Source organism: Sinohyriopsis cumingii, chromosome 8 (assembly GCF_028554795.1).
Source record: "Sinohyriopsis cumingii isolate HCF-2022 chromosome 8, ASM2855479v2, whole genome shotgun sequence".
NCBI classification, from domain to species: domain Eukaryota; kingdom Metazoa; phylum Mollusca; class Bivalvia; order Unionida; family Unionidae; genus Sinohyriopsis; species Sinohyriopsis cumingii.
Genome location: NC_142968.1, coordinates 72,715,495 through 72,740,119, shown reverse-complemented (window position 1 = coordinate 72,740,119; position 24,625 = coordinate 72,715,495). Strand labels below are relative to the sequence as shown.

General features: G+C 35.3%; 1 protein-coding gene across 1 annotated transcript in view; it reads right to left on the bottom strand.

Annotated features, from left to right (window-relative positions):
- Nucleotides 1-24,625, bottom strand: part of LOC149793803 (uncharacterized) — a 58,278-nt gene that overhangs the window by 15,870 nt on the left and 17,783 nt on the right. Inside the window, exons 3-6 of the mRNA XM_089966464.1 lie at nt 14,473-14,555; nt 12,947-13,015; nt 6,977-7,103; nt 64-152 (exon numbers count right to left, since the gene is read on the bottom strand). Coding sequence (XP_089822590.1) covers nt 64-152; nt 6,977-7,103; nt 12,947-13,015; nt 14,473-14,555 — 368 coding nt within the window. The remainder of the gene's footprint in view (nt 1-63; nt 153-6,976; nt 7,104-12,946; nt 13,016-14,472; nt 14,556-24,625) is intronic.

Here is a 24,625-nt window from a genome sequence, read left to right as displayed (position 1 = left end):
ATGCATGCATGTATGTATGTATGTATGTATGTTGATGGTAATGTGTTTGATCTTTATACCTACATAATCTGGACTACACTGTTCAAAACGGTCGCAATCAAAAATGTTGAAACTCTCCACGCAGCTAATACATCGTAACGATGCTGCAGCACCTTGGCAATAAAACACAATATATATATATATATATATATATATATATATATATATATATATATATATATATATATATATATATATATATATATATATATATATATATTAATAGGTCAGCAAAATTATCAGCCAGGAAACCAAGTCAATATTTCTGCTTTATTTATGTACGTATCAAGTCATACGTCTACATGCAAACCCATGTACCTCCCTATATACCTATGTATGTATGTATGTATGTATGTATGCATGCATGTATGTAATTATGTATGTATTTCAAGTCAGTCTTTATAGTTTCGGTACAGAACAGTTAAGATTAATGTCCATGTTTAGTTCGTTCGTTGTGCACAACTATCAAAACTACTAAACGTGTAGCTTAGAATGGAACTCACCACAGGGTGAAAAACAGTGCATCAAGTGAACGTCCAATGCACACCACATTAACGTTATGGCAAAAGCGTAGTGCATTTTGTTTTTCCTGTAGGAACAAATTATCGGCGATTGATAAATACGCAACAATTCCCTATTTGAAAATATTCATTATGACGGCCTTCATGGCTATGCTGTCTTGTGCGTAGACGTCACCCAGGAAAAACTGGCTCTACATATTTGGAACGCTACTTATTCTACCAATCCTTGATCATGACATTACGAATAATGTTAGTACTTATTACTGCTGTCTTTGTAATTTCAAATACAATTTTGTAAAACAAACATCCTGTAGTGCATTTACTTTATTTCATTAACAAGAGCATTAGGTGGATTTAGTTGTTTTCGTCCTTTTTCTAGTTTTCTGATTGGGCAATTTTTCAACCTTGCACTATCATATAGTGATTTTACGTATGATTCTCTCGTAGTCAGTTAAAGGTCTACGAAATTTAGAAGTGTATGGTTATTTCAGTCCAGTAATTGTCTTATGAATTCCGTTTAACAAAGCAGAGGAGATCTATGATATAACCCCTGGAATTTGGGTTGGAGTCTGCTCGTATAAAACCCAACACATGTGAACAGCCTCAATGTATCTCGACCATTTTTCATGCAAAAGCTTGGAAGGAGTTTCCTTGCAACTACTGTCCAGAGAGTAAGGGAAATATGGGGAAGGGGATTGTTCATACGTGTACATGGCTATACATTTCATATCAGGTTTTAAAACCTGTATACACACTGGTTTATCTGGTATTGCGACAATTATTGAACGAATGCATCTTTGTGACTACTATATCCTTGCAACAAACGCACGTCACTGAGATCCATTTTAATGCTTCTCTGAATTCGGTTTAAGTTTATTTTGCAAGGTTTATTCGTTCTAGAGTAATCAAACTACATAATTGTACGCATCTGTATCTGCACAACGCTTTGGTCAGTCTCACGAGACCTTGGATCTGCTGATATTTGTTTGGCAGTATATACTGTGTCTACAAACTCCGATGCTAGCGTGGTAGTCTCACCATACTTGTTGCTCTTGTGATCTGTAGTTCGATTATTTCCTTAATGCTGGGCCTCTCTGTGGATCCGTTATTCTTCTGCTTTCTGCCTAAGACCACGCTCGTATTTTGCGAGTCGTGCCTGAACCTCATATTTCCAGGCATTATTATCTGTGGCGGGCTGTGCCCGAATGTTTGTTTTGATTCTAAGTACCTTTAAAGCACGCTTGCATGTATCTTTATAGCGTAGATGAGGTCTTTCAATAAGCCAATCACTGTTTCCAGCTCCCTGTATAGAAGGCCCTTTGGAATGCGGCCATCCCCCAATTTTGACACCTGGCCGAACCATTGCAACCGTCTTTTCCTGAGAAAGGCAGCGCATGTAGAATACATGAAGTTTCCTTTATTATTGTTTATACAAAGTCCAAGATTCACTCCCATATAGAAGAGTGTTTACCACACATGTTTTGTAGACTAGGAATTTGGTGTTTTCCGTCAGTTTTCAAATGGCCCATACTCGTTCTAGAAAGTGTGTTGGCAGTTTACTGAACCACTAATTAAGTTCGCTCTCAATATAAATATAGTGAGTACTGACCCCAATTACACGAATTAAGTAGGTTACTATTACCCATATTTTTCACTTTACCATGTTAGATTAAACTGTGTTTTAAATGTCTATGCTAGGAACAATTGAATATGTATTGACAGATATTTCTATTAGCACCAGTCTTCCATAAAAAGATCTTTCTGTCCTAACATTATGATTGTCTGGATTAGGTAACGTTTTCCCTTTAGTTCAAGACGATTTATGACGACTATGTACATAATATTCCTCTTAGAATGATGAAAATTGTTGAGGAGATGTATGGTGATGAAAACTTTTTTTTTTTTTTTCATTACAAAAGTGGGTCAATATCATCATAGTTGACGCTTCTATAGCTAACTTATTATAATTATTAGAATCACAAAATCGATGGTGATATCCTTCTCTGTTTGCATATACAAAATCTCCTCGTGACCTATCTTTCGTATTGGGTTGCTTTTGGGTACCTTATCAGGTTCAGTTCACAACCAAACGAGTGATTTAGCACTGACGTTTTTTCGTATGATATCTAGAGTCATGTTAAAAAAAATACAAAATTACCGAGATTAATTACAATGGCAAACATTTTGAGAGACGGATCTCATCCTATGCGCATTGTTCAGAAAGGTTATTCTTCCCATCATAATGTCACCATTAATTTGTTATTTATTTCCGTTAAAGTCAAGTAAACTACATAAAAGAATCTTACGTGTTTTGTGTTCTGTAACATATATAATCTAATTGACAAAAAGTGTTTACAAAACTTAATGTATAAATTTTATATCTGTGAACAGAAAATGGCAGTATTGCGGTGCATGTAGTAACATGTCCATACGGAAATACATGTAGTCACTAAAGGAAAACGCCATATTTTTTCTTTATTTGTTGATACAGTTATTCTGGCAAACATTTTTTCTTTATTTGTTGATACCGTTATTCTGGCAAACGTTTGATCTTTGGTTAATTTGGTAAGAGAGCAACAGCAGTATTAAACTTATTATTTCAAATCTTATTGTTCACTTGCTTCAAATGTTAATATATGTATATTTTTATCCAACTAATATTTTCATATGTATTTTATCATTTTCATATATATATATATATATATATATATATATATATATATATATATATATATATATATATATATATATATATATATATAGTGGGCAAAATGAATAAGCAGTGTTAAATGTGCTGTGGGTACAAACACTTCAGAACTTTTAATGCATGGGATTTAATTATTATTTTTTCTTACGCGTATTGTGTCAAGTACAACGTTTCTAAAATTTCAAAATCCTTTGCAAATCATTTAGCGATTTCTGAACAATGAGAGAAGGAACAAAGCTTCCATTTATGTAGATAAACGTATGATTAAGATTTCGTTTTCAAATATTTTTCAAGGAAAGAGTATTGATTAAAATCATTACTAATTGATTCATTTTGAATTGCAACGGTATGACAACGAATTTGTCAATTGCATATAAATTTTATCAAAACAGTTTAATTATACAAGCAAATTTTCTAAAAATATTTCCTTTATTGAAACAGTTTGCTTGAATCTATGTTAACGACAGGACATATAAGAAATCATCGATTGTCTCCAAAACATAAGTGAATTAAGATGAAACGAAAATTGAAACTTTTTGAAAGCTGCTCCATGTTCTTTGAAGAAAAACCTGTTCAACCAAAAATTGGCAGATATGTTTCTGTTGGTTTTTGGAGGTTTTTTCTCCACCATATATGAAAGCTGATCGGTATTATGACCATTTATAGTACGGCTCTCTCTCTCTCTCTCTCTCTCTCTCTCTCTCTCTCCTTTTTGTTCTCTATACAATGAATACAAGCTGAATACAATATATGAGACAGACCTTTCTATATGTATTTCGTAGGAAAACGATGTATTTACAACATTCATCGATATCGCAATAAATGGGTCTTCTTCGACCGTGAAACATGTGGAAACCCTGTCAGAAATCCCATAGTCTCATGCCACAAAACTCAAGCTGGCAGACAGAGCAACAAAAGCGTTTAATCGATTTATGGATTGATTGAAGATCGATCCTGTGATTTATAAACCGTAATATATGTCGTTATACTGCATCATCTGATCCACTTATAGTCTTTCCAGGTGATTTAAACTAAATGAAAACAAACCCAACAAAACAACATGTACTCGAGTTTCTTTATCCAAAGAAGATTACAATGTTTTTTCTACAAATGACTTTTTATTCTCAGTTTCAATCTAATTCATTCTTGTAATACTGAGCAATAGAGGATAGCTCCATATTAGTCAAATGTATTGCGTATTCCTAACCTGACTACTGTATATATAAATAAAGTCTGGTCAATCATTTGAAAATGATATTGCAGGTGAAATTGTTTTACGTTAAATATGAGCGTTGACCACATCATCCCCGCCATGAAACCACAGAGAATGTAGCCAAACTATGCCAGTAATGCCCAAAATGATGCCAATATATAAGCACCATTATTAGATGTATTGGTCCATAATTATCCCTCTTTGGTATGTCATAACTGATTTGAGCTCTTTGTATGCCTTGGTGGCAAGACAGAAGAATGACACAACTGACAATAGAATGAATACTTTATAGCCAGTAAATCTGGTCGGTGACTGTAGGTAGCACCGTTATAATACACGAATTTAATATTACCATGGTAGGTGATTAGAAACTTTTGTGACCAATGTCAGATGCCTCCATTATTCCAAACTGTATGGTGTTTCCTCAACCTCCACCGGCGGTTAGGTAACGCAAATAGACTTGTTTAAATGTTAGATATTCCTTACCAATAGTTTTTCTATTCAAAGAAACTGAAATAATTAATAAATTTGTAAGAACATATACTTTAAAAACTAAATTATTCCTTCTACAAAACTTCTAATCAAGTGCTGTAAGATTCACGACTTTTGTCATATACCAATATTTGTATAACTTTCCAGGTTTAATTGCTATAACACTGAACAAATAAATACACACATATATCAGTGGTCCGATTTTTGTTTAAAGGTCTCTTATTTATCATCTTGATTTTATGTTTAAACAAGGTTGAGTCATTAGTATGGCTTGCCAATAAATAGTCCACAGAGTAGAGAAATGGTTCGGTATGACATGGACGAGATTTTAGATACTGAAGTTATGTATATATCTACCTGCTGTGCGGATACACTATAGCAACTGGGCTTCTAATTATGTAGAGGGCGTAACATATAAGATCTGCAAAATGTACATTAAATGTGTTTGATGTCATGTTTAGATTTATATAGCATGTAACATCGATATTACACTATTTGGTGGCAATGTTTTCACTTCAGTCAGCTAAGTGAATTGAGAGATAATGTTGTTGTTGGTGGTGATGTGGTGATGTTTTTGGATTGAGTTCTATTTTCAGCACCTGATAGAACGTGTATAGCAGACAGTATCACTGATGAAGGAAGAACGCTTTCTCAAATAACCCGCCTGAGCCGAGCGGGCCCGAGACTGTGACCTACTCAGACAAAAGTGAGATGACAGTGATCGGTAAAGGCCAGCGCTTTAGACAACTTGGTCACCTGGATCGACCGAAGAAAACGTGTTTGTGTTTGTATATTTAACGTAGCTTGATCAATGTTTAAAGTCATATTGCTACATACACTGAGGAATCAAACCGCAGACATGTAGCATAATGTCCCACCCAGACACATTATCCTGACGCCAGGGCGACCAATCCATGTTTGTCTTTTGCATAATAAGCCCGGAGTTTGACGCTCTAACCACTTAGGCCACCAGTGCGATTTAAAAAGAGGTAGGTACACATTGGTAGATGAAATTTACTGACAACAAATTTAAAGTGTAGGCTGCAAGCATTATGGAATTGCTAACTGGTTGTGGTTTGAGGGTAACATACGTGCTGCTTGGTTCGAATTATGTATCCTAAACAATGAACAAAAAATAGAACTGCATCAGTTGGGTGGAGGTGGGTGCTCAAGGTATGGAGTTTACTTGTAAGCAAATAATGCAATGCTTTATTTAACCGCAGGCTCAAGGAGTCCTCGTTGTCAAGTTTAGTCTTAATGGTACTGTATGTTTACGGGAGGGCGCGGGTTCGAACCACGGCCAAAACATACCAAAGACTTAAAACATTGTACTAACAACTTCCTCGCTTAGAGCACATTATTAAGAGGTTAGTGTTAGGACTGGTGTGACTAGGTGGGACATACTGCTACATGTCTGCGGCATGATGCCTCAGTGCTAGACATCGCTATAAACTGCCACACTACAGACATCGTAGCGATATGACACAAAAATAGTTAAAGCTACGGTAAAAATCCATATCATACACGCACACTCTGTAGGTATGAATATATGTATGTATGTATGTATGTAGGTAGGTAGGTAGGTAGGTAGGTAGATAGGTAGGTAGGTAGGAAGGTAGTAGGTATGAATGAATACTTATAGCATATGAGTTACCCATATGAATACTTGTGCACATTTTTATCATTTGCAAAGTTCTAATTTTCTTGGCAAGACATTAGAAAATTTGGCTAAACGGAAAATGTTTGCTTCAATGAAACAATTGGATTCCTACAAAGTTTTGTGCTATTGTATTGAATAAGTGTTATCTAGAGGATTTGATTGTATTGCTGATATGTCCCTTTTTCACTTATCGACTTCGTCTTCTTTTTCTTCTTATTCTTCTTTTTCTGCTTTTCCTTCTCCTCCTTCTCTTTCTTCTTCTTCTTCATTTTGTTGTCATCGTCGTGATCACATGAAATTTGCTATCAATTATATTTACTACGGCCATATTATTTCAGCATTACCTGTACCACACAATCCAATGTTGCAAAAATCGCTATCACAACACTTGATGCATGCAGTCTTTGCCTCTTTTTTTCCTATCGCGATTGTTGACGGTCTAGGATCATTTGCGTTCCTTCCCGTACAGACCTGAAATAATAATAATAATAATAATAATAATAATAATGATAATAATAATAATAATAATAATAATAATAATTTATTATTATTATTATTATTATTATTATTATTATTATTATTATCAGTAGTAGTAGTAGTAGTAGTAATAGTAGTAGTAGTAGTAGTAGTATACGCACACAGCGAAACTTGTTCTGTTAAGAGACGAAACGGATCATCAACATAGTTAGAGATTTACAGAAATTCATTCGAAAGTATACCACTTCCAATAAGCAAACGGACTATTCTGCTCGATATCAAAGTCATGATAATGTTATAGATGTAATGGAATAGGAGTCTGGGCACCATGATAGCTATAATTTTATAAATAAATAAAATAGAAGCAAACAGAGAGACAAAATTAAAGATAACTGTCATCAATGTCAAGCAAAAAATGACACTGTTCTTCAGAATGTCCCAAGCAAGTAGAAAACAATGTGAAGGAGACACGCTGTTCTTCAGAACCAGAAACAGAAGAAGAAACAATACCCGTCAGGAAATTAGCGAAGGCAAGACGAACGAAAAAGAGTGAAATGGAATAACATGTACCATTAAACAGTGACATAATGAATGACAATTTTGATTTTTGTAATGTAGTATAACATTTCATTGTGTTTCTGATTACAGAGGAATAGAATGTGTAAACATCTAGGTCGAGGAGGTATATTTTTAGTAAAAGTTGTTGTATGCATTTTGTCAGTTCATTAATTTCGCAATTTCTTTTAACAAACTCGTCTTTTGATTTTCATTCCATTCTATTCATTGTTCAACATGTCATCTTCTCTTCTTTTCTGCTCTTTTCATTTTAGATGTTTTTGTTCCTGTTGCTCAAAATTCCTGTTAATCTTCTTTCTGACTATGGAAACTCCTCTCTAAATATTCCTTGTCTTCGTTTCTTTACGAAGTCATCAACCACTGTTATTGCTGAACAAGGAGATGACGGTGTTAGCCAAAAATATAATATGAAATCAGCCAAAGCTAAATTGAATCATTCTCATCTGGAAAAATACACTGGCCACAACACCAGTAGTTGTTCTAGTCATAGTAATGTCACTCCAAATATATTACGTATCCCAGGCAGGTGAATCCCACCAATACAGTGACTGCACTCTTTAGCCATAGGTATTGTCTTTTAAATGTTCCTCAATGGCATATCGAAGCAACGCTCGTGTTTTTATATTATGAAAGTGGTGTCACACGACCGTTCTGAGTTCAAGAGAGACATCACGCCTTGAATGAATTAAGGTCCTGATTATATATCCAATAGCAATGTTCCATTGTTTCACTTATTCTCAAGACCAAGTCAATATCTATCCATCATATATATATATATATATATATATATATATATATATATATATATATATATATCACTGGTAAATGATCTACGATCATTTATGGGATTATGTTAAACCTAAACGACCTGAACTACCCGATGTAGGTGAAGGTATCCTGGTCAAATCGCCACAGCAGTAGCAGATATTCGAAAGAGCAGAGTGCATGTACAAGAAAGGGATGCCTCAAGAGAGTGATGGTGTATGGGCCCATTGTAACAAGTAGCCTGAGCAGAACAAAGGGAAAGTGGTGCAGTTTGTATTTGGTCTCTTATCCTGTGGAAAGCACCCAACGACCATTTCAGGACCAGTCATATCGCTAGAAAAGAGAGATATAACTCAGTTGCCAATTTGTACCTGCATGTTTGTACACGTTTTGCGTATGTGTACTTGAATCTCTTTGTCTGTTTTAACAATTAAAACGTAGCAAAACCCATCCCATTCATTTTGTGTGTGATAATTTATTTGTATGTAAGGGTATAGAGAGTAAATAAAAGCTCACATCGTTGCGTGATAGTTTAGTATATTTTTGCAAGTATATACAGTGTGTTTATATAAACTTCTATCCTTGTGTAATATCGTAATATATTTGTATTAGACCTTGTTTGTATGTTGAATCCATCCCATTTGAGAGGCTACCCATGTCGCGCGCGCGCGTGTATGTGTGTGTGATTTTTGGATTTTTAACGTCGCTTTAACAATTTTGCAGTCATACGGCTACGATGTCTGCAGCGTGGCCTTTTATTGAGTTGTCTAGCACTGGGGCATCATGGGACTGTACAAATGACTTTTGGACAACGGGTCAAAATTAATGGGGACAAACAAAACTTTTAAAATTAAAATATTATAAACCATCCAACACTCGCCATATCCAGTAGCCGGTTTTTAAATTTTGCTTTTAGATATAATCCAGCACACCGCAAATGCTAACAGCTACATCGCTAGGAGCTCAGCATTAAGAGGTTAGTGTTCGGAATAGTCGGCCTGGTGTTAGGATAATGTGACTGGGTGGGACATCATGCTACATATCTGCGGCATGATACCCTAGTGTTAGACATCCCTATAAACTGTCACACTGCATACATCTTAGTGATATGACTGAAAGGTTGTTAAAGCTACGTTACAAATCCAAATCACACACACACACACACACACACACACTCCTGCTACTCGTCCTCTGTTGCAGAGTCTATGTACATGAGCTTAGTAAAGCTACGTTACAAATCCAAATCACACCCACCCCCACCCCACACCCACACACTCCTCCTACTCGTCCTCTGTTCTAGAGTTTATGTACATCAGCTTAGCTTAGTGGAGGTTACTTGGTAGAACAGTACGAAAATTCTTGTTTTTCGGTCAACAATATTATTATTATTATTATTATTATTATTATTATCATTATTGTTGTTGTTGTTGTTATTATTATACATGTCAGAGAGAGAGAGAGAGAGAGAGAGAGAGAGAGAGAGAGAGAGAGAGAGATTGAAAGTTCGTGGTTAACAGTGTGTTAGTCTAGTTTCAAATTCAACTCTGTGTATGTAATAGTAGTAGTAGGTCGCAAATTTATCCTGTTATTTTTCTTTTAATATTTAATAATTCATGACTACACTCACGCAATTAAGCAGGATATAGCAAAGAAAGCTTGCACGAATTATTTAAAACAGTTTGCCTGTCAGCTTTGAAACATGTTTAAATATAGGTGTATAAAACACGGACTTCTCTGGTGGTCTAGTGGTTAAAGCGTCCTCCTTGGATGCGGAAGGTCGCGGGTTCGAACTCCGGTTGAGTCATACCAAAGACTTACAAAAATGATTCTAACATTTGCCTGGCTTGGCGCTCAGCATTAAGAGGTTAGTGTTAGGACTGGTCGGCCTGGTGTCAGGATAATGTGACTGGGTGGGACATCATGCTACATGTCTGCGGCACGATGCCCCAGTGCCAGACATCACTATAAACTGTCAAACTGCAGACATCATAACGATATGAGTGAACAGTTGTTAAAGCTACGTTAAAGATCTAAATCACACACACACACACACACACACACACACACACACACACCTTAAACAAGGATGACCCAAACCTAAGACGAACGGACTGATGAACGGACACTGAGTGGCCTATTTTTTATTCGAATGATGGTATATGAAACTTATTCAATTATAGGATAGTCGAGCTATATGTGCCTATATACGGCCAACATTAAGAGGAAGTTGCTACTTATTGCTGAACGTTTTCTTTATAATTTTGGTTTGACTCTTTTACTTCTTTATTTATAACTAAACGATTACTAGCCCCAGTTGTAAAGGGACAAACTAGCTTATCCCAAAGCACAGCAATGTCTCCATATTTCAGTTGCTTATTTTCCAAGCAAGAGGATGCTTTTTATATAGAAATTATACAATTTTAGAATTGTCTCTCCATATACTAAACCATAATGCCCAGTCAAATAACCATAACCAAGAACAATATATTTAATAGCGCTATGATTACTATTAGTTTTCTGCTGAAATGTCAAAGAAACGAGCATAATAAAAAATCGTATTTTCGACAGACGTCTTTATCTTTGATATATCGGCTTAATTCTAGTATGTTTCAAAGTATTGGGCAGAAAGAAGTATTTTTATTGTACGCTTTGATGACATGTAAATCAAGATCCTTTGTATAAAATACTGACTTAATACAAGAATGTGTTTTTATATATGTATTTATTTATTTACTTATTTATTCACTAAAAGTATTATACTAATCTTGCAAAATAGATTCCTGATCAACTAAAGTTTCCATGGACTAATTGTCTAAATCTTTTAAGTCTTTGGCTCTTTTGAAAATTAAACGTTGGCTAGTGAACTAAACACAAATTAGTTTATTGATCAATAGATTAGCAGATGCGTGTTCAATTATGTATTCATGCATGCGCCTGCGCACATGATATTTTCACGACAACTGTAAGCATAACTATACGTGAACGTAAGTGAAAGTGAGAAAATTACAATTTATTTGTATCGAAACGGATTGACAAATGCGAACAATATTAATTAAAAGCTTACTTTATATGAAGTTTGAGACAATCAGTAAAATATTACAAAATGGAAAACCATAACAAAGCTAACGTTGGGAATAAACGTTATGAATGAATTACTGGGGAGGTTGAAGTTGAAACACGAGTTAATCAGTCGAAAGTATACGGGAAAAGGCCTTACGTATACACAACAAAGATACGTCAGGGTATCCAGTTAACTAAACATTATTCCACAACGACTCACTGCAACTAAAATGCACGCGCAAATAACTTACATTTATAGTAAATCTATATGGATGCATTATCAAATAGTACTAGTACTGCGCGGTCTCCACAATAAAGCGGCGCTGTGGTATTAGTACTAGTGCTAATTGTAGTAATGGTGGTAGTGGTCGTAGAGATAGTAGTAATTATATTTGTAGTAATTATAGTAACATTAGTGGTAATTATTGTAGTAGTGATCGTAGTAATTTTTTTTTTCTACAGGAATCATATTATTAGTAGTAGTCGTTTTTGTTGCAACAGTTGTTGTTAGTTTGGGCTTAATGGCATTTTTCAGTACACAGTAGACTATACATAGGAAACCGCGGGAAGAACCACCGGCGCACTGGAAGCTACTGGCAAAATTTCGCACATACCGACAATAGTACATCTAGTAGTTGTAAGAGTAATTTATTCACTAGTTATTTTTAAGTATTTCGACTCAGCGATTATCAACACACACACACACACACACACATTATCAAACTCCTTAGGAATTTTTTCTTTCTTTTCTTTTCTTCTGACGTACTGTGCTAAATATAATAATGCAATTTCTAACACTGGCTTTATCATATATTTGCCGTAGTTACGAAAGGTGTTTTTCTCATTTCAGTACACTTCCTGGAGCAAAGAAGCATATATCTTTTTGTAAACACTTGACTAGTTTTAAATATTCTCATTGGTCGATATTTTTAGAAATGAATACAATACTCATAATTCTGACATCATCAACGTTGTTCTCAGATATATATATATATATATATATATATATATATATATATATATATATATATATATATATATATATATATATATATATATATATATATATATATATATTAATAATTGATCAAAGACAACTACAAACATTATATCAGGTAACATAAACAAAGGATGCAACTAAGTTGGCAGAAAATTACTTCAGGGAAACGGAGAGAGAGAGAAAAAAAAAATACCGTTTAGACCGACCTATGAACAAATAGAACAGACGAAAAGAGAAAAGAAAACAAAAAAGAAATACATACTTATGGAGTTAGGGATGATGGTAAAATACTAATAGACCAACAGACAGCGAGATCAATACTGGTGGAAAGATGGGAGTATTTACAAAAAATATAAGGATGTATGACGAAGTATACAACAAAAAAAAAAAAAACATTAGTTACCACGCACATATAAATTGTACATGATATACTTACTAGTTTTGACATGCAACCAGAGGTATAAAGCATTGTAGTGCCATCTATCACCATTTGCTCAAAGCATTCCTGGAACAAAATATGCAACATAGCTCAATGGCAATCTTTTCACCACTACAAGCGCAAATTTAAACAGAGGCTCGACGATAAAATTCATAATTAGTCTTAAAAATGCATAATGGTGCAACACAGATCCCTTCGTGTACTATATAAAAACTAGAGTTAACTTTTCACATCGGCCATTGAAAGACGTCCATGAGACAGTGAAAATCTTCTTACATGATGATGGGCTGATCAAACTGTATTATGTTTAGCTAGTGGATAAAAAAACATGTGGTAAGCTTAAATAAAGTGAAGTCGCTTTGCGTGACCAACAATTCACATCTTCAGCTACTAAAAGACTAATCAATGTCGTGTAGAAAAAGCTTGTCTCATAGCGTATCTGCAAAATTTGCTTCATAACCTATCAATTTGTCGATTTTGCATCTGTTATTCGTTCAACATAAATTTTCACAACTCATGGCCTTTATTCCTTATGTGAAATGAAAGGTTTCTTCTAAAACGGAACTAAACTAATGCATTAATAGTTGGCAGAGCTCTAAGAGTTGTCAGTCCCCTGTGTCAAAAAGTATTTTGTTTCTCTTGAGGAAAACTTCAAATGTAAGCGTGTGTACTTTGTTTTACTTTTGTTTGCTTTAAATTGTCTACACGTACCTTACTTTTACCAATTAATTGGGGGCCCCGAGTGGCCGAGTGGTCTAAAGCGCTCTCCGTTATGGATCACTGCCATCTCACATCTGTCTGCGGCGGTTCGAATCTCGGATTCAGCGAAAGTGGGTATGTGAGAAAGCTTGCCAGTAGCTTCTCGTGGGTCGGTGGTTCTTTCCGGGGTTTTCCCGGGTTCTTCCTCCACATTAATACTGGCCGCCATGTATAGCCTATCGTGTGCTGAAAAATGGCGTTAAACCCCACTACAACAACCAATTAATTAATAAATTAATTTCATGTTATGAAGTAGAGAATACAAATTGTTAAACCAGTGTGCAAAACGTCATGGTGCCAACAAAGCAAAACGTTAGTTTTGACAATGTAACAGTACCAGTTTAGTATGCCTCCCATTGCGTCCATCCACTCTTGGTTTTTAAAATATTATCATTACTTGAAAATAAAACATGGCAATACAACTCAGACATTTAGCCTGGATATAAATTAGACATTTTCATTAAAAGGCTACGAAAGAGGATATGTTTAAAATAATTATTCTATATTAACAGGTTATGATATAATTTAAATAATTTTGTTCTTCACTTTATTCAAGACAAATTGTTAGCTTATGGTATGCTAAGTTGTAGCTCTACAATTGCATCAAGACTGATACTTCGATTTATAGCAATATGAAAGGAAAATATATTGTCATTTAGGTAATTACTAGTGCAGAAAGATAACGTATATTCGTGTCATTGTTTCATAGACTTACCGCCATCTGAAAAGAAGCATATAACGTTCTCATAATATAATAAACGTACCTCGTTGTAACCGCATTTTGCAATTCTATCGCAATCATCAGAAGATGCAGCAGAATGACAGTTATAGCATAGTCTCAATGCACCTGCAAGGCAAACAAGAATAACACTCACAAATAATGTAGGCATTTGAGCAACAACAAATGGGTATATATATACACATATATATATATATATATATATATATATATATATATATATATATATATATATATATATATATATATATATATATATATATATATATATATATGGGTATTTTACCGTGTTGAACAATCGCTGGAACGTTCCAATGGGAACTTAACATTATTCAAAAGTTTACATTATAGACCATTCTGTCGTCAAAGGAAAATCTGAAGCGAAAAATGACATTAGTTTATTTTTATTTAGTAATAGCGACACCACTACTAATTTTGTTTTTCTCTAATTCTTCACATAATGATGGGAAGTGTCGCTTATGTGAAACTTGTTATGAGTAGAAAAAAATCATCACTCTTGATGGCTATATTTATGTAATGTTATATTACTTCTCCCAGGCTGTTTATTTCAAGAATATTGTCGAATCTTTTATGCAACTTTGCGCTCACTCTGTGCTCTGCAAAAAGTCCAACATGGACTTTTTGGCTTGACTGTGGAAATGTCATTCATCGCTGACTTAATCTCGAGTGAAATCAAAGTGTGTCGTCATGCAATGTCGTCATTTCTGCATTGCATATATATACCACGTCTTCGTAGATTTCAAAAAGGCCTTTGATAGGGTATGGCATGCGGCCTTATGGCTATCTATGGCTAAGTACAACATCAGTTAAAACCTGGTTCAGGTTGTTGAACACCTCTATGACAAAGCCACCACTGCTGTTCTCATCAATGGCAGCAGAAGAGATTGGTTTCGTACAACAGTTGGAGTAAGACAGCGATGTATACTGTCACCTACACTCTTCAACATTTCCCTGGAAATGATCATGGATTATGCCTTGTATTATAACGAGGGCACTGTCAACATCGGAGGTAGAACAGTGACCAACCTTCGCATAGCAAATGATATTGATGACTTAGCAGGAGATGAAAAAGAAATGGATGACTTAGTTTAGCACCTTGACACAACCTCCACCGCATACAGTAAGGACATTATAGTGGGGAGAAGAAAAATAAACTAATGATAAAAAGCACTAATTGCGTCAGTGGAGAAATATAGGTCAGTGGGCAGAAGCTGGAAAGAGTCACAAATTTCAAGTACTTGGGATTAATTATCACAGATGAGGGTTTCGAAACTAGATTTATTTTACAGGATTGCCCAGACAACGGCAGCAATAACAAGGTTGACACTAATATGGAAAGATATCAGCATTGTTTTTCGTTCCAAAAAAGGCGAATGCTCTCGATTTTCAAATCCATCTTTCTGCATGCTTGTGAAATATGGATGTCACATGAGATAGACAAAGAAGGATCCAAACGTTCGGAATGAGATGCTACCACAAGATCTTGGGCATCTCATATATGACCATATAACCAACGAAGAAGTTCACAGCAGGATCCAACGAGCCAACCGATACTATGAATACAACTTGACCTATGTAAAAAATAGCGCTAACTGAAGTGGTACGATCATGTCTCAAGATCAACTGGACTGGCAAGAACAATCATGGAAGGCACAGTGTGAGGATGCAGAAGAAGAGGCAGACAACAGAGAGGTGGGAAGAAAACATTAAAGAATGGACAGGCACGGGATTTGGAGATTCCAAAAGGGCAGTAAAGAACAGGGAAACATGGAGAGAATTGGTTGTAAAGTCAACCGTGGTTTCCCAACGATCTCTTGGGTTAACGGATTGATGATGCTGATGATAATCGACGTACGAAATGCAGTGGCTAATGGTGGTTCCTTCAGAGTCAAGTAAGATATCAATGAATTTTCCTGGGTAAAGTTCGGAGACTGGTGCACAACGGTAGACAGTTTTGGTTACTTTAATCAATAACACGTCAAATGGTAAAACTGATCGTTTAAAAGGGTTATGATCAATAGTTCCACCGGGCCCATCATTGATGACGATACCAAAGAACCAACGGTTGCTCAGTTTGCCACGAAAGATTTTAAATCTCTAATCGAAGTCCAGTAGCAGAAACAAAGATTTTGCCTTCCATTTGTCGCATAAAATATTTGACTCTAGTTCTGGTTAGGGCTTAGGCGCTGTCTTTGATTTGATAGCCAATGCTAGCGACTATAACAGAAGCACCGAAGAGGCCTTCCTTTCGGTGCGGCGTGTGCAAATCGTACCCAAAGTTTGAAAATATTCCAAATTACCATCCTATGTTCCATTTATAAACTTTACAATCATATAAAAAATCTGATGTTAATATACAACTTTTCTGTGTAGGAAAATAAAATAGCGCAGACGTCCAATCCTCTAGTCCATCAAAATACTATATTTTGGGATGTATACATTGTGGTGTACCGCATTCACGGCAAACCCCAAATACCCTTCTCAGGTCTCTGTATATGTCTGAACCCATAATTGGGCGATAGATACACATTAATTTCATTGCTATCTGATGTGTGGATACAATTGGTTGTTAATCTTTGTGTGAATACATTTATTACATTTTTTTATCTAGTCTCCTTTCTTAGCCATTTGCCTGGTCGATACAAATCTCTTTTCATGAAAATGTTAACATTAAGACAACATTAATTTTGTGTCAAGAAGAAGGATGATCGGAACGTATTTCATATACTTCTCTTTTTATCATTGAGTCCAATAGACCAAAGAAAAGCTTGGTTGAGAAAAGAAATTATAAAAGGTCAAACGAGAGTTTAAAATAAAGTCCCGCTGGTGTTATCGTATGCGATATAAATGGCAGTAATCATAGCTTTTCTGTGCTTAAATACGAGATTATCAAGTACCTTTCTCTTGTTAATGCGTGAATCAGTCTTACCGTCATTAGCAATTTTTATTTTATTTTTAAATAAGGTTGCACAGAAAATTAGATTAAATATGCGAGATTAAATTTGGTTACTGCTGCTGGAGATAGGAAAACTTTCCTATGAAGAAAAAGGCCCGACCTTACCAAAAATATTTAAAAGCTTTGGCACGAGCTTCTGATTGTAAATATTTGACAGAAAGGAATCATTTATCCATACATCGTGGTATCTTAAAGCAAGTCGACTAACATTAAAATGAGGCAATTTATCTGTATAATATATTTCTATATTAAACAGAAGCAGCTGTTTTAATGGAACCCAAACCAAAATTCGAGCAAAAGAATTAAATTTTGATGGTTACAACTGTCATCAAGCCTACTTTGGTTACTGCACCGTTACGGTTTCTAAATTTTACTGACAAACGGCATTCATATGTTTATTGAACAGCGGTTTATTATTAATGGGGTTAAGGTGACTGAATGTTGCAAGGATAGAAACAAATCACTTGAGCCATATTGTTCCGCAATTAATTTAAATAACAAAAAGGAAATTGATCCTGTCGCTCTTGAAGGTTAACTGGTCGAATATGGGCTTAATACAGTTTGATAATCATGTAGACAATCTAAGAGAAGTTTGTTTCAAACACAACAACTATGCATACCTTTACATAGGCCTAAAACATGTGTTGCTTCGAGAAAGACTATTCTTCTACAGATGTATTGGCAGAGGTAATGTAGTTGCTAATGATCTTGAACAAACCAATATTGTCAAAACTGGTCAACACTTACATTTATGTGGGCGATTTAACTATTCTTAGTCCTTGTGTACTTAACATAAAGTGTATACGTTTGCTGATATACCACGATCTTTGTACACAATCGCCATGCATGGTTAAATGTTGAGTTTGTTTAAAAGTCTCTGTTAGGCTGTCTTTGACAAACTGAATAGGTCCTGGACATTTTTTCGAATACTGGCCTATCATACACCTAATAATCTATTCTTAATGAACTCTGATGCATATGATATTAGATGGCAGCTGTCCTGTCACAAGCATGCATTGGTGCAGAAAAGCTTATATGATCCTATACTAGAACAAGAAGCAGGGCTGAGACGAAATAATGTACCTCGTTGATAACTGCTACCAATGAAAGCTTCAATAATGTTTTTGCATCCATATCTGTGAGGAGAACATTAAAGTTAGAAAAGTGTCTCGAACCTAAGTTTATCGTACCAAATTCAGGCTGCTCGTTGGATTGTATTGTGTCCTTCTATCAGTACAGTATAGACAGTGGCATGTTAGAATGGTGGCTGAATGCTATAGAATATATACGGTTGCTGGCGCTAAGCATACCAGCTACAGAGATTCCGAAACGAGAAAATAACAGAACACACAATAATGATTACGTAACAACAATGAAAGGTAGTAACACTGTGTGATTGCGAACAACAGCATCCAATACAAAAACAGCAAACACCTTGGGGTCTCATAGGGCCTGAGTTATCCTGAATTATCCTACAAAAATGCGTGTATTAAGTGTTATTGGATAATATTTCACTCCTAAAAATGTATCTTGGTTAAAGCCACAAATTTGACATAGTCCAAAGTAGAAAATCAACATTTTAAATAAGTATTCCCGAAACTTAACCTATGTTGCTGTGAAGCAGGTGCCCAGTAGTGTAACAAGCTTTTCATGGGATTTTGAAAACACTTTAATACGTAACAGAAATATACTTCTGACAAAGTAGAATAAAACATTATTATCATGTCTGTAACCAATGACATAAACTACTAATAAAGAATATAACCTTAGCTATCGTATAATGTAAGGACACTTATTGAAAGATATTTAATCGAAATGGTTATAATTGTATGATTGGACCGATGCTTAAGAGTATCAAAAGGCATTTACATTTATTGGTGGTGACCGACTATATAACGAAATGAGTTTATGGTGTACCCCAGTGCCTGGCACACCATCACCAGTTACGTTCTCGCCAATTTATTAATTGAGAACAAGCAGTTTTATTCAGGAAGTTTGTACAATATTCGGACTAGCCATACAGGCCAAAATGTAATCCACGGTGGAAGATGTAATAGAACAATTAAATATATACTCAAAAATTTTATTGTAAAGAATAGGACAAGATGATGTATATGTCTGCAGAGCATGGCTCAATAGGTGTGAGATTTTAAACGAAATATACATTTACCAATTGATATTGTTCCTGGCATAGATGAAGATAAAATGAAAACCTTAAAAATGGATTATGCTTTCTGGATTTAAAAACAAACACATTAGAGACAATACAAATGTTTCAAACGAAAGGATTGCCCTTTGTTCAGAATACACTATTAACTATCATAAAAAAATTATCGAAATAAATGTTCATGTTGTATGGCTGTGTAACACAAAAACAAAAGGCAGTGGTAAATAAAGTACTGTCCATGTACAGGTCTGTTTTATACTGAAAACTAACAATGGCTTTATCTATAGCATACAGAGTTCATGATTGAAACGTAAAACAGTTCGTCATAATTTACTTAAACTATGCAAATAAGAAAAGACAACACAAGTTGATTGAGTTACCAATAATTGCTTCCTGTTGCTGTAGTATGACTTTCATCGATATCGATCTTATATGATTCCATATTCTCAGATAACACGGTTGAAGTGAAGTTTATGTGGGGATATATATTTTGCCAAGCTTCATCACGAAAGAAACGTAACACTGTATCGACCTGGGCACAGGCTTTTTAGTACGTTCACCGCAGTTAGTTTGCGGATATGTTACCAAGCAACGGTCATGCCCAAGATTTACTCTGTCCCTTGTATGAAAATCACATATGCAGTTTGGCTCTCGTGAAGAAATGGGGTATAATTAGGTTTACCAGAAACGCCGACAGTATGCTTAATTTGTGTGAAGTGAAGCCAAAAGCGACAATAACAGAAGGCACATTGGATCCAGGTGGCGGAGAAGGACCAGCCAAGGAGATAGTTCTGCATACACTATATCAGCAAAGATGAAACAAGGAGAATTAATACATATAGAACGATCCGCACCGTCGAATAGGCCCCATCCATTGAAGGAGGGTACCATTGAGCTCAGCTTGAAACTTTAACTAAATAAAATGGCCACTGCAACAACACCCATCCCTATGCCATTAACTGAGTAGTGGCGGGTGAGAAGGGAACTAGCTATTAAAGATAAACACCATCCATTCAGACGAATTAATTGTTACAGCTGAGTATGGCAACAACAATACCTTCTCTTATACAATCCTATGAAGAGGATACAGTTTGTAACTACTTCACATACCATGACCTAAAGCATTTTATAACCGTACACAATTAACTCAAAATTATCAACATTGTCCCTCTAGCCTGAACGTTACCAGCTGCTAAATATAATTAAATTTTTAATTGCATTTGACAGAGATAGTATTTTAAATGGGTTAAAATAAGTTAGAACTGTTCATAAATTCAACCAGACAACATTCACGATGTTTATTCAATATTTGATATTGGTGACACTATTGGTGATATAAGAAAGGACATAATTCGAATATATAATGTAAATACGATATATTTAGTGTGTTTTGGAAAATCATCTTCTTATGACTATATCAATTGTTTATGCCTAAAGTATAATCAGGAACGGGATAATTTAACGAATCTGTAGTTCGTACGCCATCAGTCTTCCTAATAAAGTCATACAAATGTATTATTCCCTCTCGAGGTAATTGAAGGTTTTCACGAGATGCAACTTTGACATGTTTCTGGTGTGTTTTGAAACGAATTAAACATGCCATGTATTTACATTGCGATAAAATTCCATTTTAAATGTTACTTCGTCAATTACCGTTGTCTGGTCTTAATAATTGTGCAAAGTATAGGCATCTAGCAAATTGAGCAACATTCTGAAACAAGATGTCATTTCAGGCCAGTGTCTTCTTTTGAGGAGACATTGGAACTACTTCACGAGGCGGAATGAAAAGAGCGTTTAGACTGGGACACCTAACATAAGCGGTTGTAATAACGCAAAGCTAATACAACCTGAGTTTGTTAATGATACAGATAGTATTGAATCTAGAATCAAACAACATTAATATTATAACACCATTTTACATTGTTTTGGAAAATATTCCATACTTATCCCCCATACATGGGAGCATTCTTTTATCCATTCATGTGAATTCAAAATCCTGGGTAGAATATTTGAGTAAATATATGTTATTTAAGTGTAGGAACTAACAATATAGATATATGTGGCGTCTAATACCCACATAACGAAATTATAAAGGGTAAGCGAGCTCTGAAATATGTTTTCACGTTTATCTTGAATCACGCTACAATTCTGCTAATGAGGGTTCCTGAATACTGTGGAGCATGCGCAATGAGCATAACGAAGTTAAGAATGCGGATCTCTGTCTCTTGTTAACGTTCAATGTATCAAAGGAGCATATTAGCACGATAGTACTTTTGCTTGTTCTTGCATTTTATGTAGTTTATATTGTTTGTTGTTATGTCTCCGAATGTACAATTATGATATACATGACTACCATGACGATATCGTTTTTCCTGATGACTCATTATTATTTATACAAGCATGATGTAAACATGCTGGATATATCTTCAATGATTTGCATTCTCGGTTCAATTGTTGGAATTGTTTCATGTGAGGTCGCTTATAAGACACTCGACTGACAATTTGATTTTATAATGTACATAAGCAATAACATGTCTGGGAACTAAACATTCACAGCATTTACAACCACAATGAAAATACTGGACCATTTATCTAAATCCATGGCCACATATGTCACATTAGTTACAGTATCCAATAAATCATGTGATGCCATTATCTGTATGCACCTTAATTTTGTGATGAAGAATAAAGCTGTAGTTTTCGTCTATAACTGGGGTTCTAAAAAATAGGAGATAATAATGAATGACTTGAGGACAAAGTTTCAAGCATTATGTTAAATAAGCAGATTATGATGTTTTCTAGGATGTTTTAGGAACTCAAAAGACGGGTTCGTTCGAAATCACTACTTGTTCCAGAAGTATTTCAGGCTTTCGTTGTTGTTTCGCTCAAGTCCATTTAACAATACTTTTCCGTATTCTTTCGCATTTCGCAACAACGGTTTTCAATGCGTTTGTTTCGCTGCGTAAGCGCCAGCGATCATAATGTCTGGGCCTAAATAAGTCAGATATTGGTCGTTGGAAACATGTACCATACTCACTCTGTCAGTCATTTGTTTACCTACGTATACGACTTTACGTCGCCATCTGCCTGAGAGAAGTAAAAAATCGTAAGCCATATAAACGTAGCTTTTACATATATCGTGACAAATTCATTATTGGATTGTTCGACATGTTGCATTGAGTCCAAAGGTAAGGATATAATAAATCAGCAGGCATTATAAATCCTATTCAGATAGGAAATTTGTTGTTGACATTGTCGTTGTTTTTGGATTTAACGCCACTTTTCAGCACCCGATAGGCCATACATGACGGCCAGTATTAATGGTGGAGGAAGAAACAGGGAAAACCCCAGAAAGAACCACAGACCCAAGAGAAGATACTTGCAAACTTTCTCACATACCCACATTGGCCGAATCCTAGACTCGAACCCACGCAGAGAGAGGTGAGAGATAGGAAATTTAAAACTTGTGTGAGGAGTGGACAGTCGCAAAGGGTTATGGTCTTTGGCTCGATGCTGACGTTTTAACTTCTCTTAAATAGATTCAGGTTAGTCGGTGATAAATGCAGCTCTGACTCAAATGGGACTTTGGTCTGCAACTCTTTAAATGTGCCCTTGTACATGTAAGAGTCAGTTATACAATTTCCAGTTATACAATTTCTGAAAGTAACGTTATCAATAGGTACAATGTAAACCTACAGAACGATTGCGTTCTCTGATTTTGATTATCTTGGCCTTAGACAGGAACAGGTTGGTGCTTAGGATTGCGATTTATCGTGAACTTCTTTCACAATTGCTAACGTGAAACACATCCCAGTCCCATTGCTGCTGGCGAGCTAGTGAACACTGCCACTGCTGGCGTCTCGCATGTAGTTAATTTATTCATGGATTTTGTATAATTATTAGGTAGTGACCGTGTTTGTCTCATGAGTTTCGCAAGACTAACTTCATACATACCTCCGAAGTGTTTTAGCTTCGCCAATGTTTTGAGTTCTCTGACTGAATTATGTGGACAAACTTGAAGTAATCAGTATATCAAAGAAAAAGATCCAATCCCTTGTTCCCTATTTTCTTACAATAAAACAAATAAATGCAAACGCCTATAACAATCGTTCTGAGTAAAGCGCAGAAATGTGTTATATTTAGAAATGAGCATGTAGTTGGGATTCGTTTGTCTTGTGTCAGGAGGATTTTGCGATTATCAAACTAGGAAATCTATACGAGTATAGTATTTGCTGCCTTCAAAGGTTGTTGACTGGGATCTGACTGTGTGCTTTTTCCGTTTGGTTCATCTTATCTCGTTGTAATTTGAACTTACATGCGTTGCTCTTTTTTGTTAGTTTTTACTATATATTGACAAATAAACAGCTAAAAAAATGATAAAAGGAACGTCAGTCATCGATATACATATGTCAAACAAAACATGAAATATGCAAAACTATATCGATCAATAGCAAGGATCATTTGAAACATGACAAATCGATATGGAAACTAACCTTAAGGTGAAATACCGAAAAAAACGAAGAACCTTTTGGACTGAACAAAGGAAACCTGGAAACCGGAATCTAAACACATACGTACCGATCAAAACCAAAACAAGAAATAATATTGTAATATTGTACTTTTCTATTAAAAACAATTCACAAAAACACAATATAAAACGGACGGTGGGGTGTGTATGGCGGGGAATACATGCATACAGCTATGTTAATTATAGATCAATTGAGGACTTATCTCATATGTCAGTTATTCTATCGTATCTTAAGGTCAAGAGCTGCCCAATGAAAAACGTATATCATTTCAATCATTTTGTTCTATCCAGACTACCGTACGGACGTGGATGTTTTGTTGGCCATCAACACGATCACATACACTGCTGTATGAATGAAAATAGTGTATTGAACGACAAAGGTGATTGGTCTATATTCCCTCAGTGCATAGAACATTGAGAAGAAAAGTGAAGAGGTATAATTGATGTTAACCATTTTGATTAAACATGCAACAGCCCTATTATGGGCTACCCAAATGTCTCGGAAA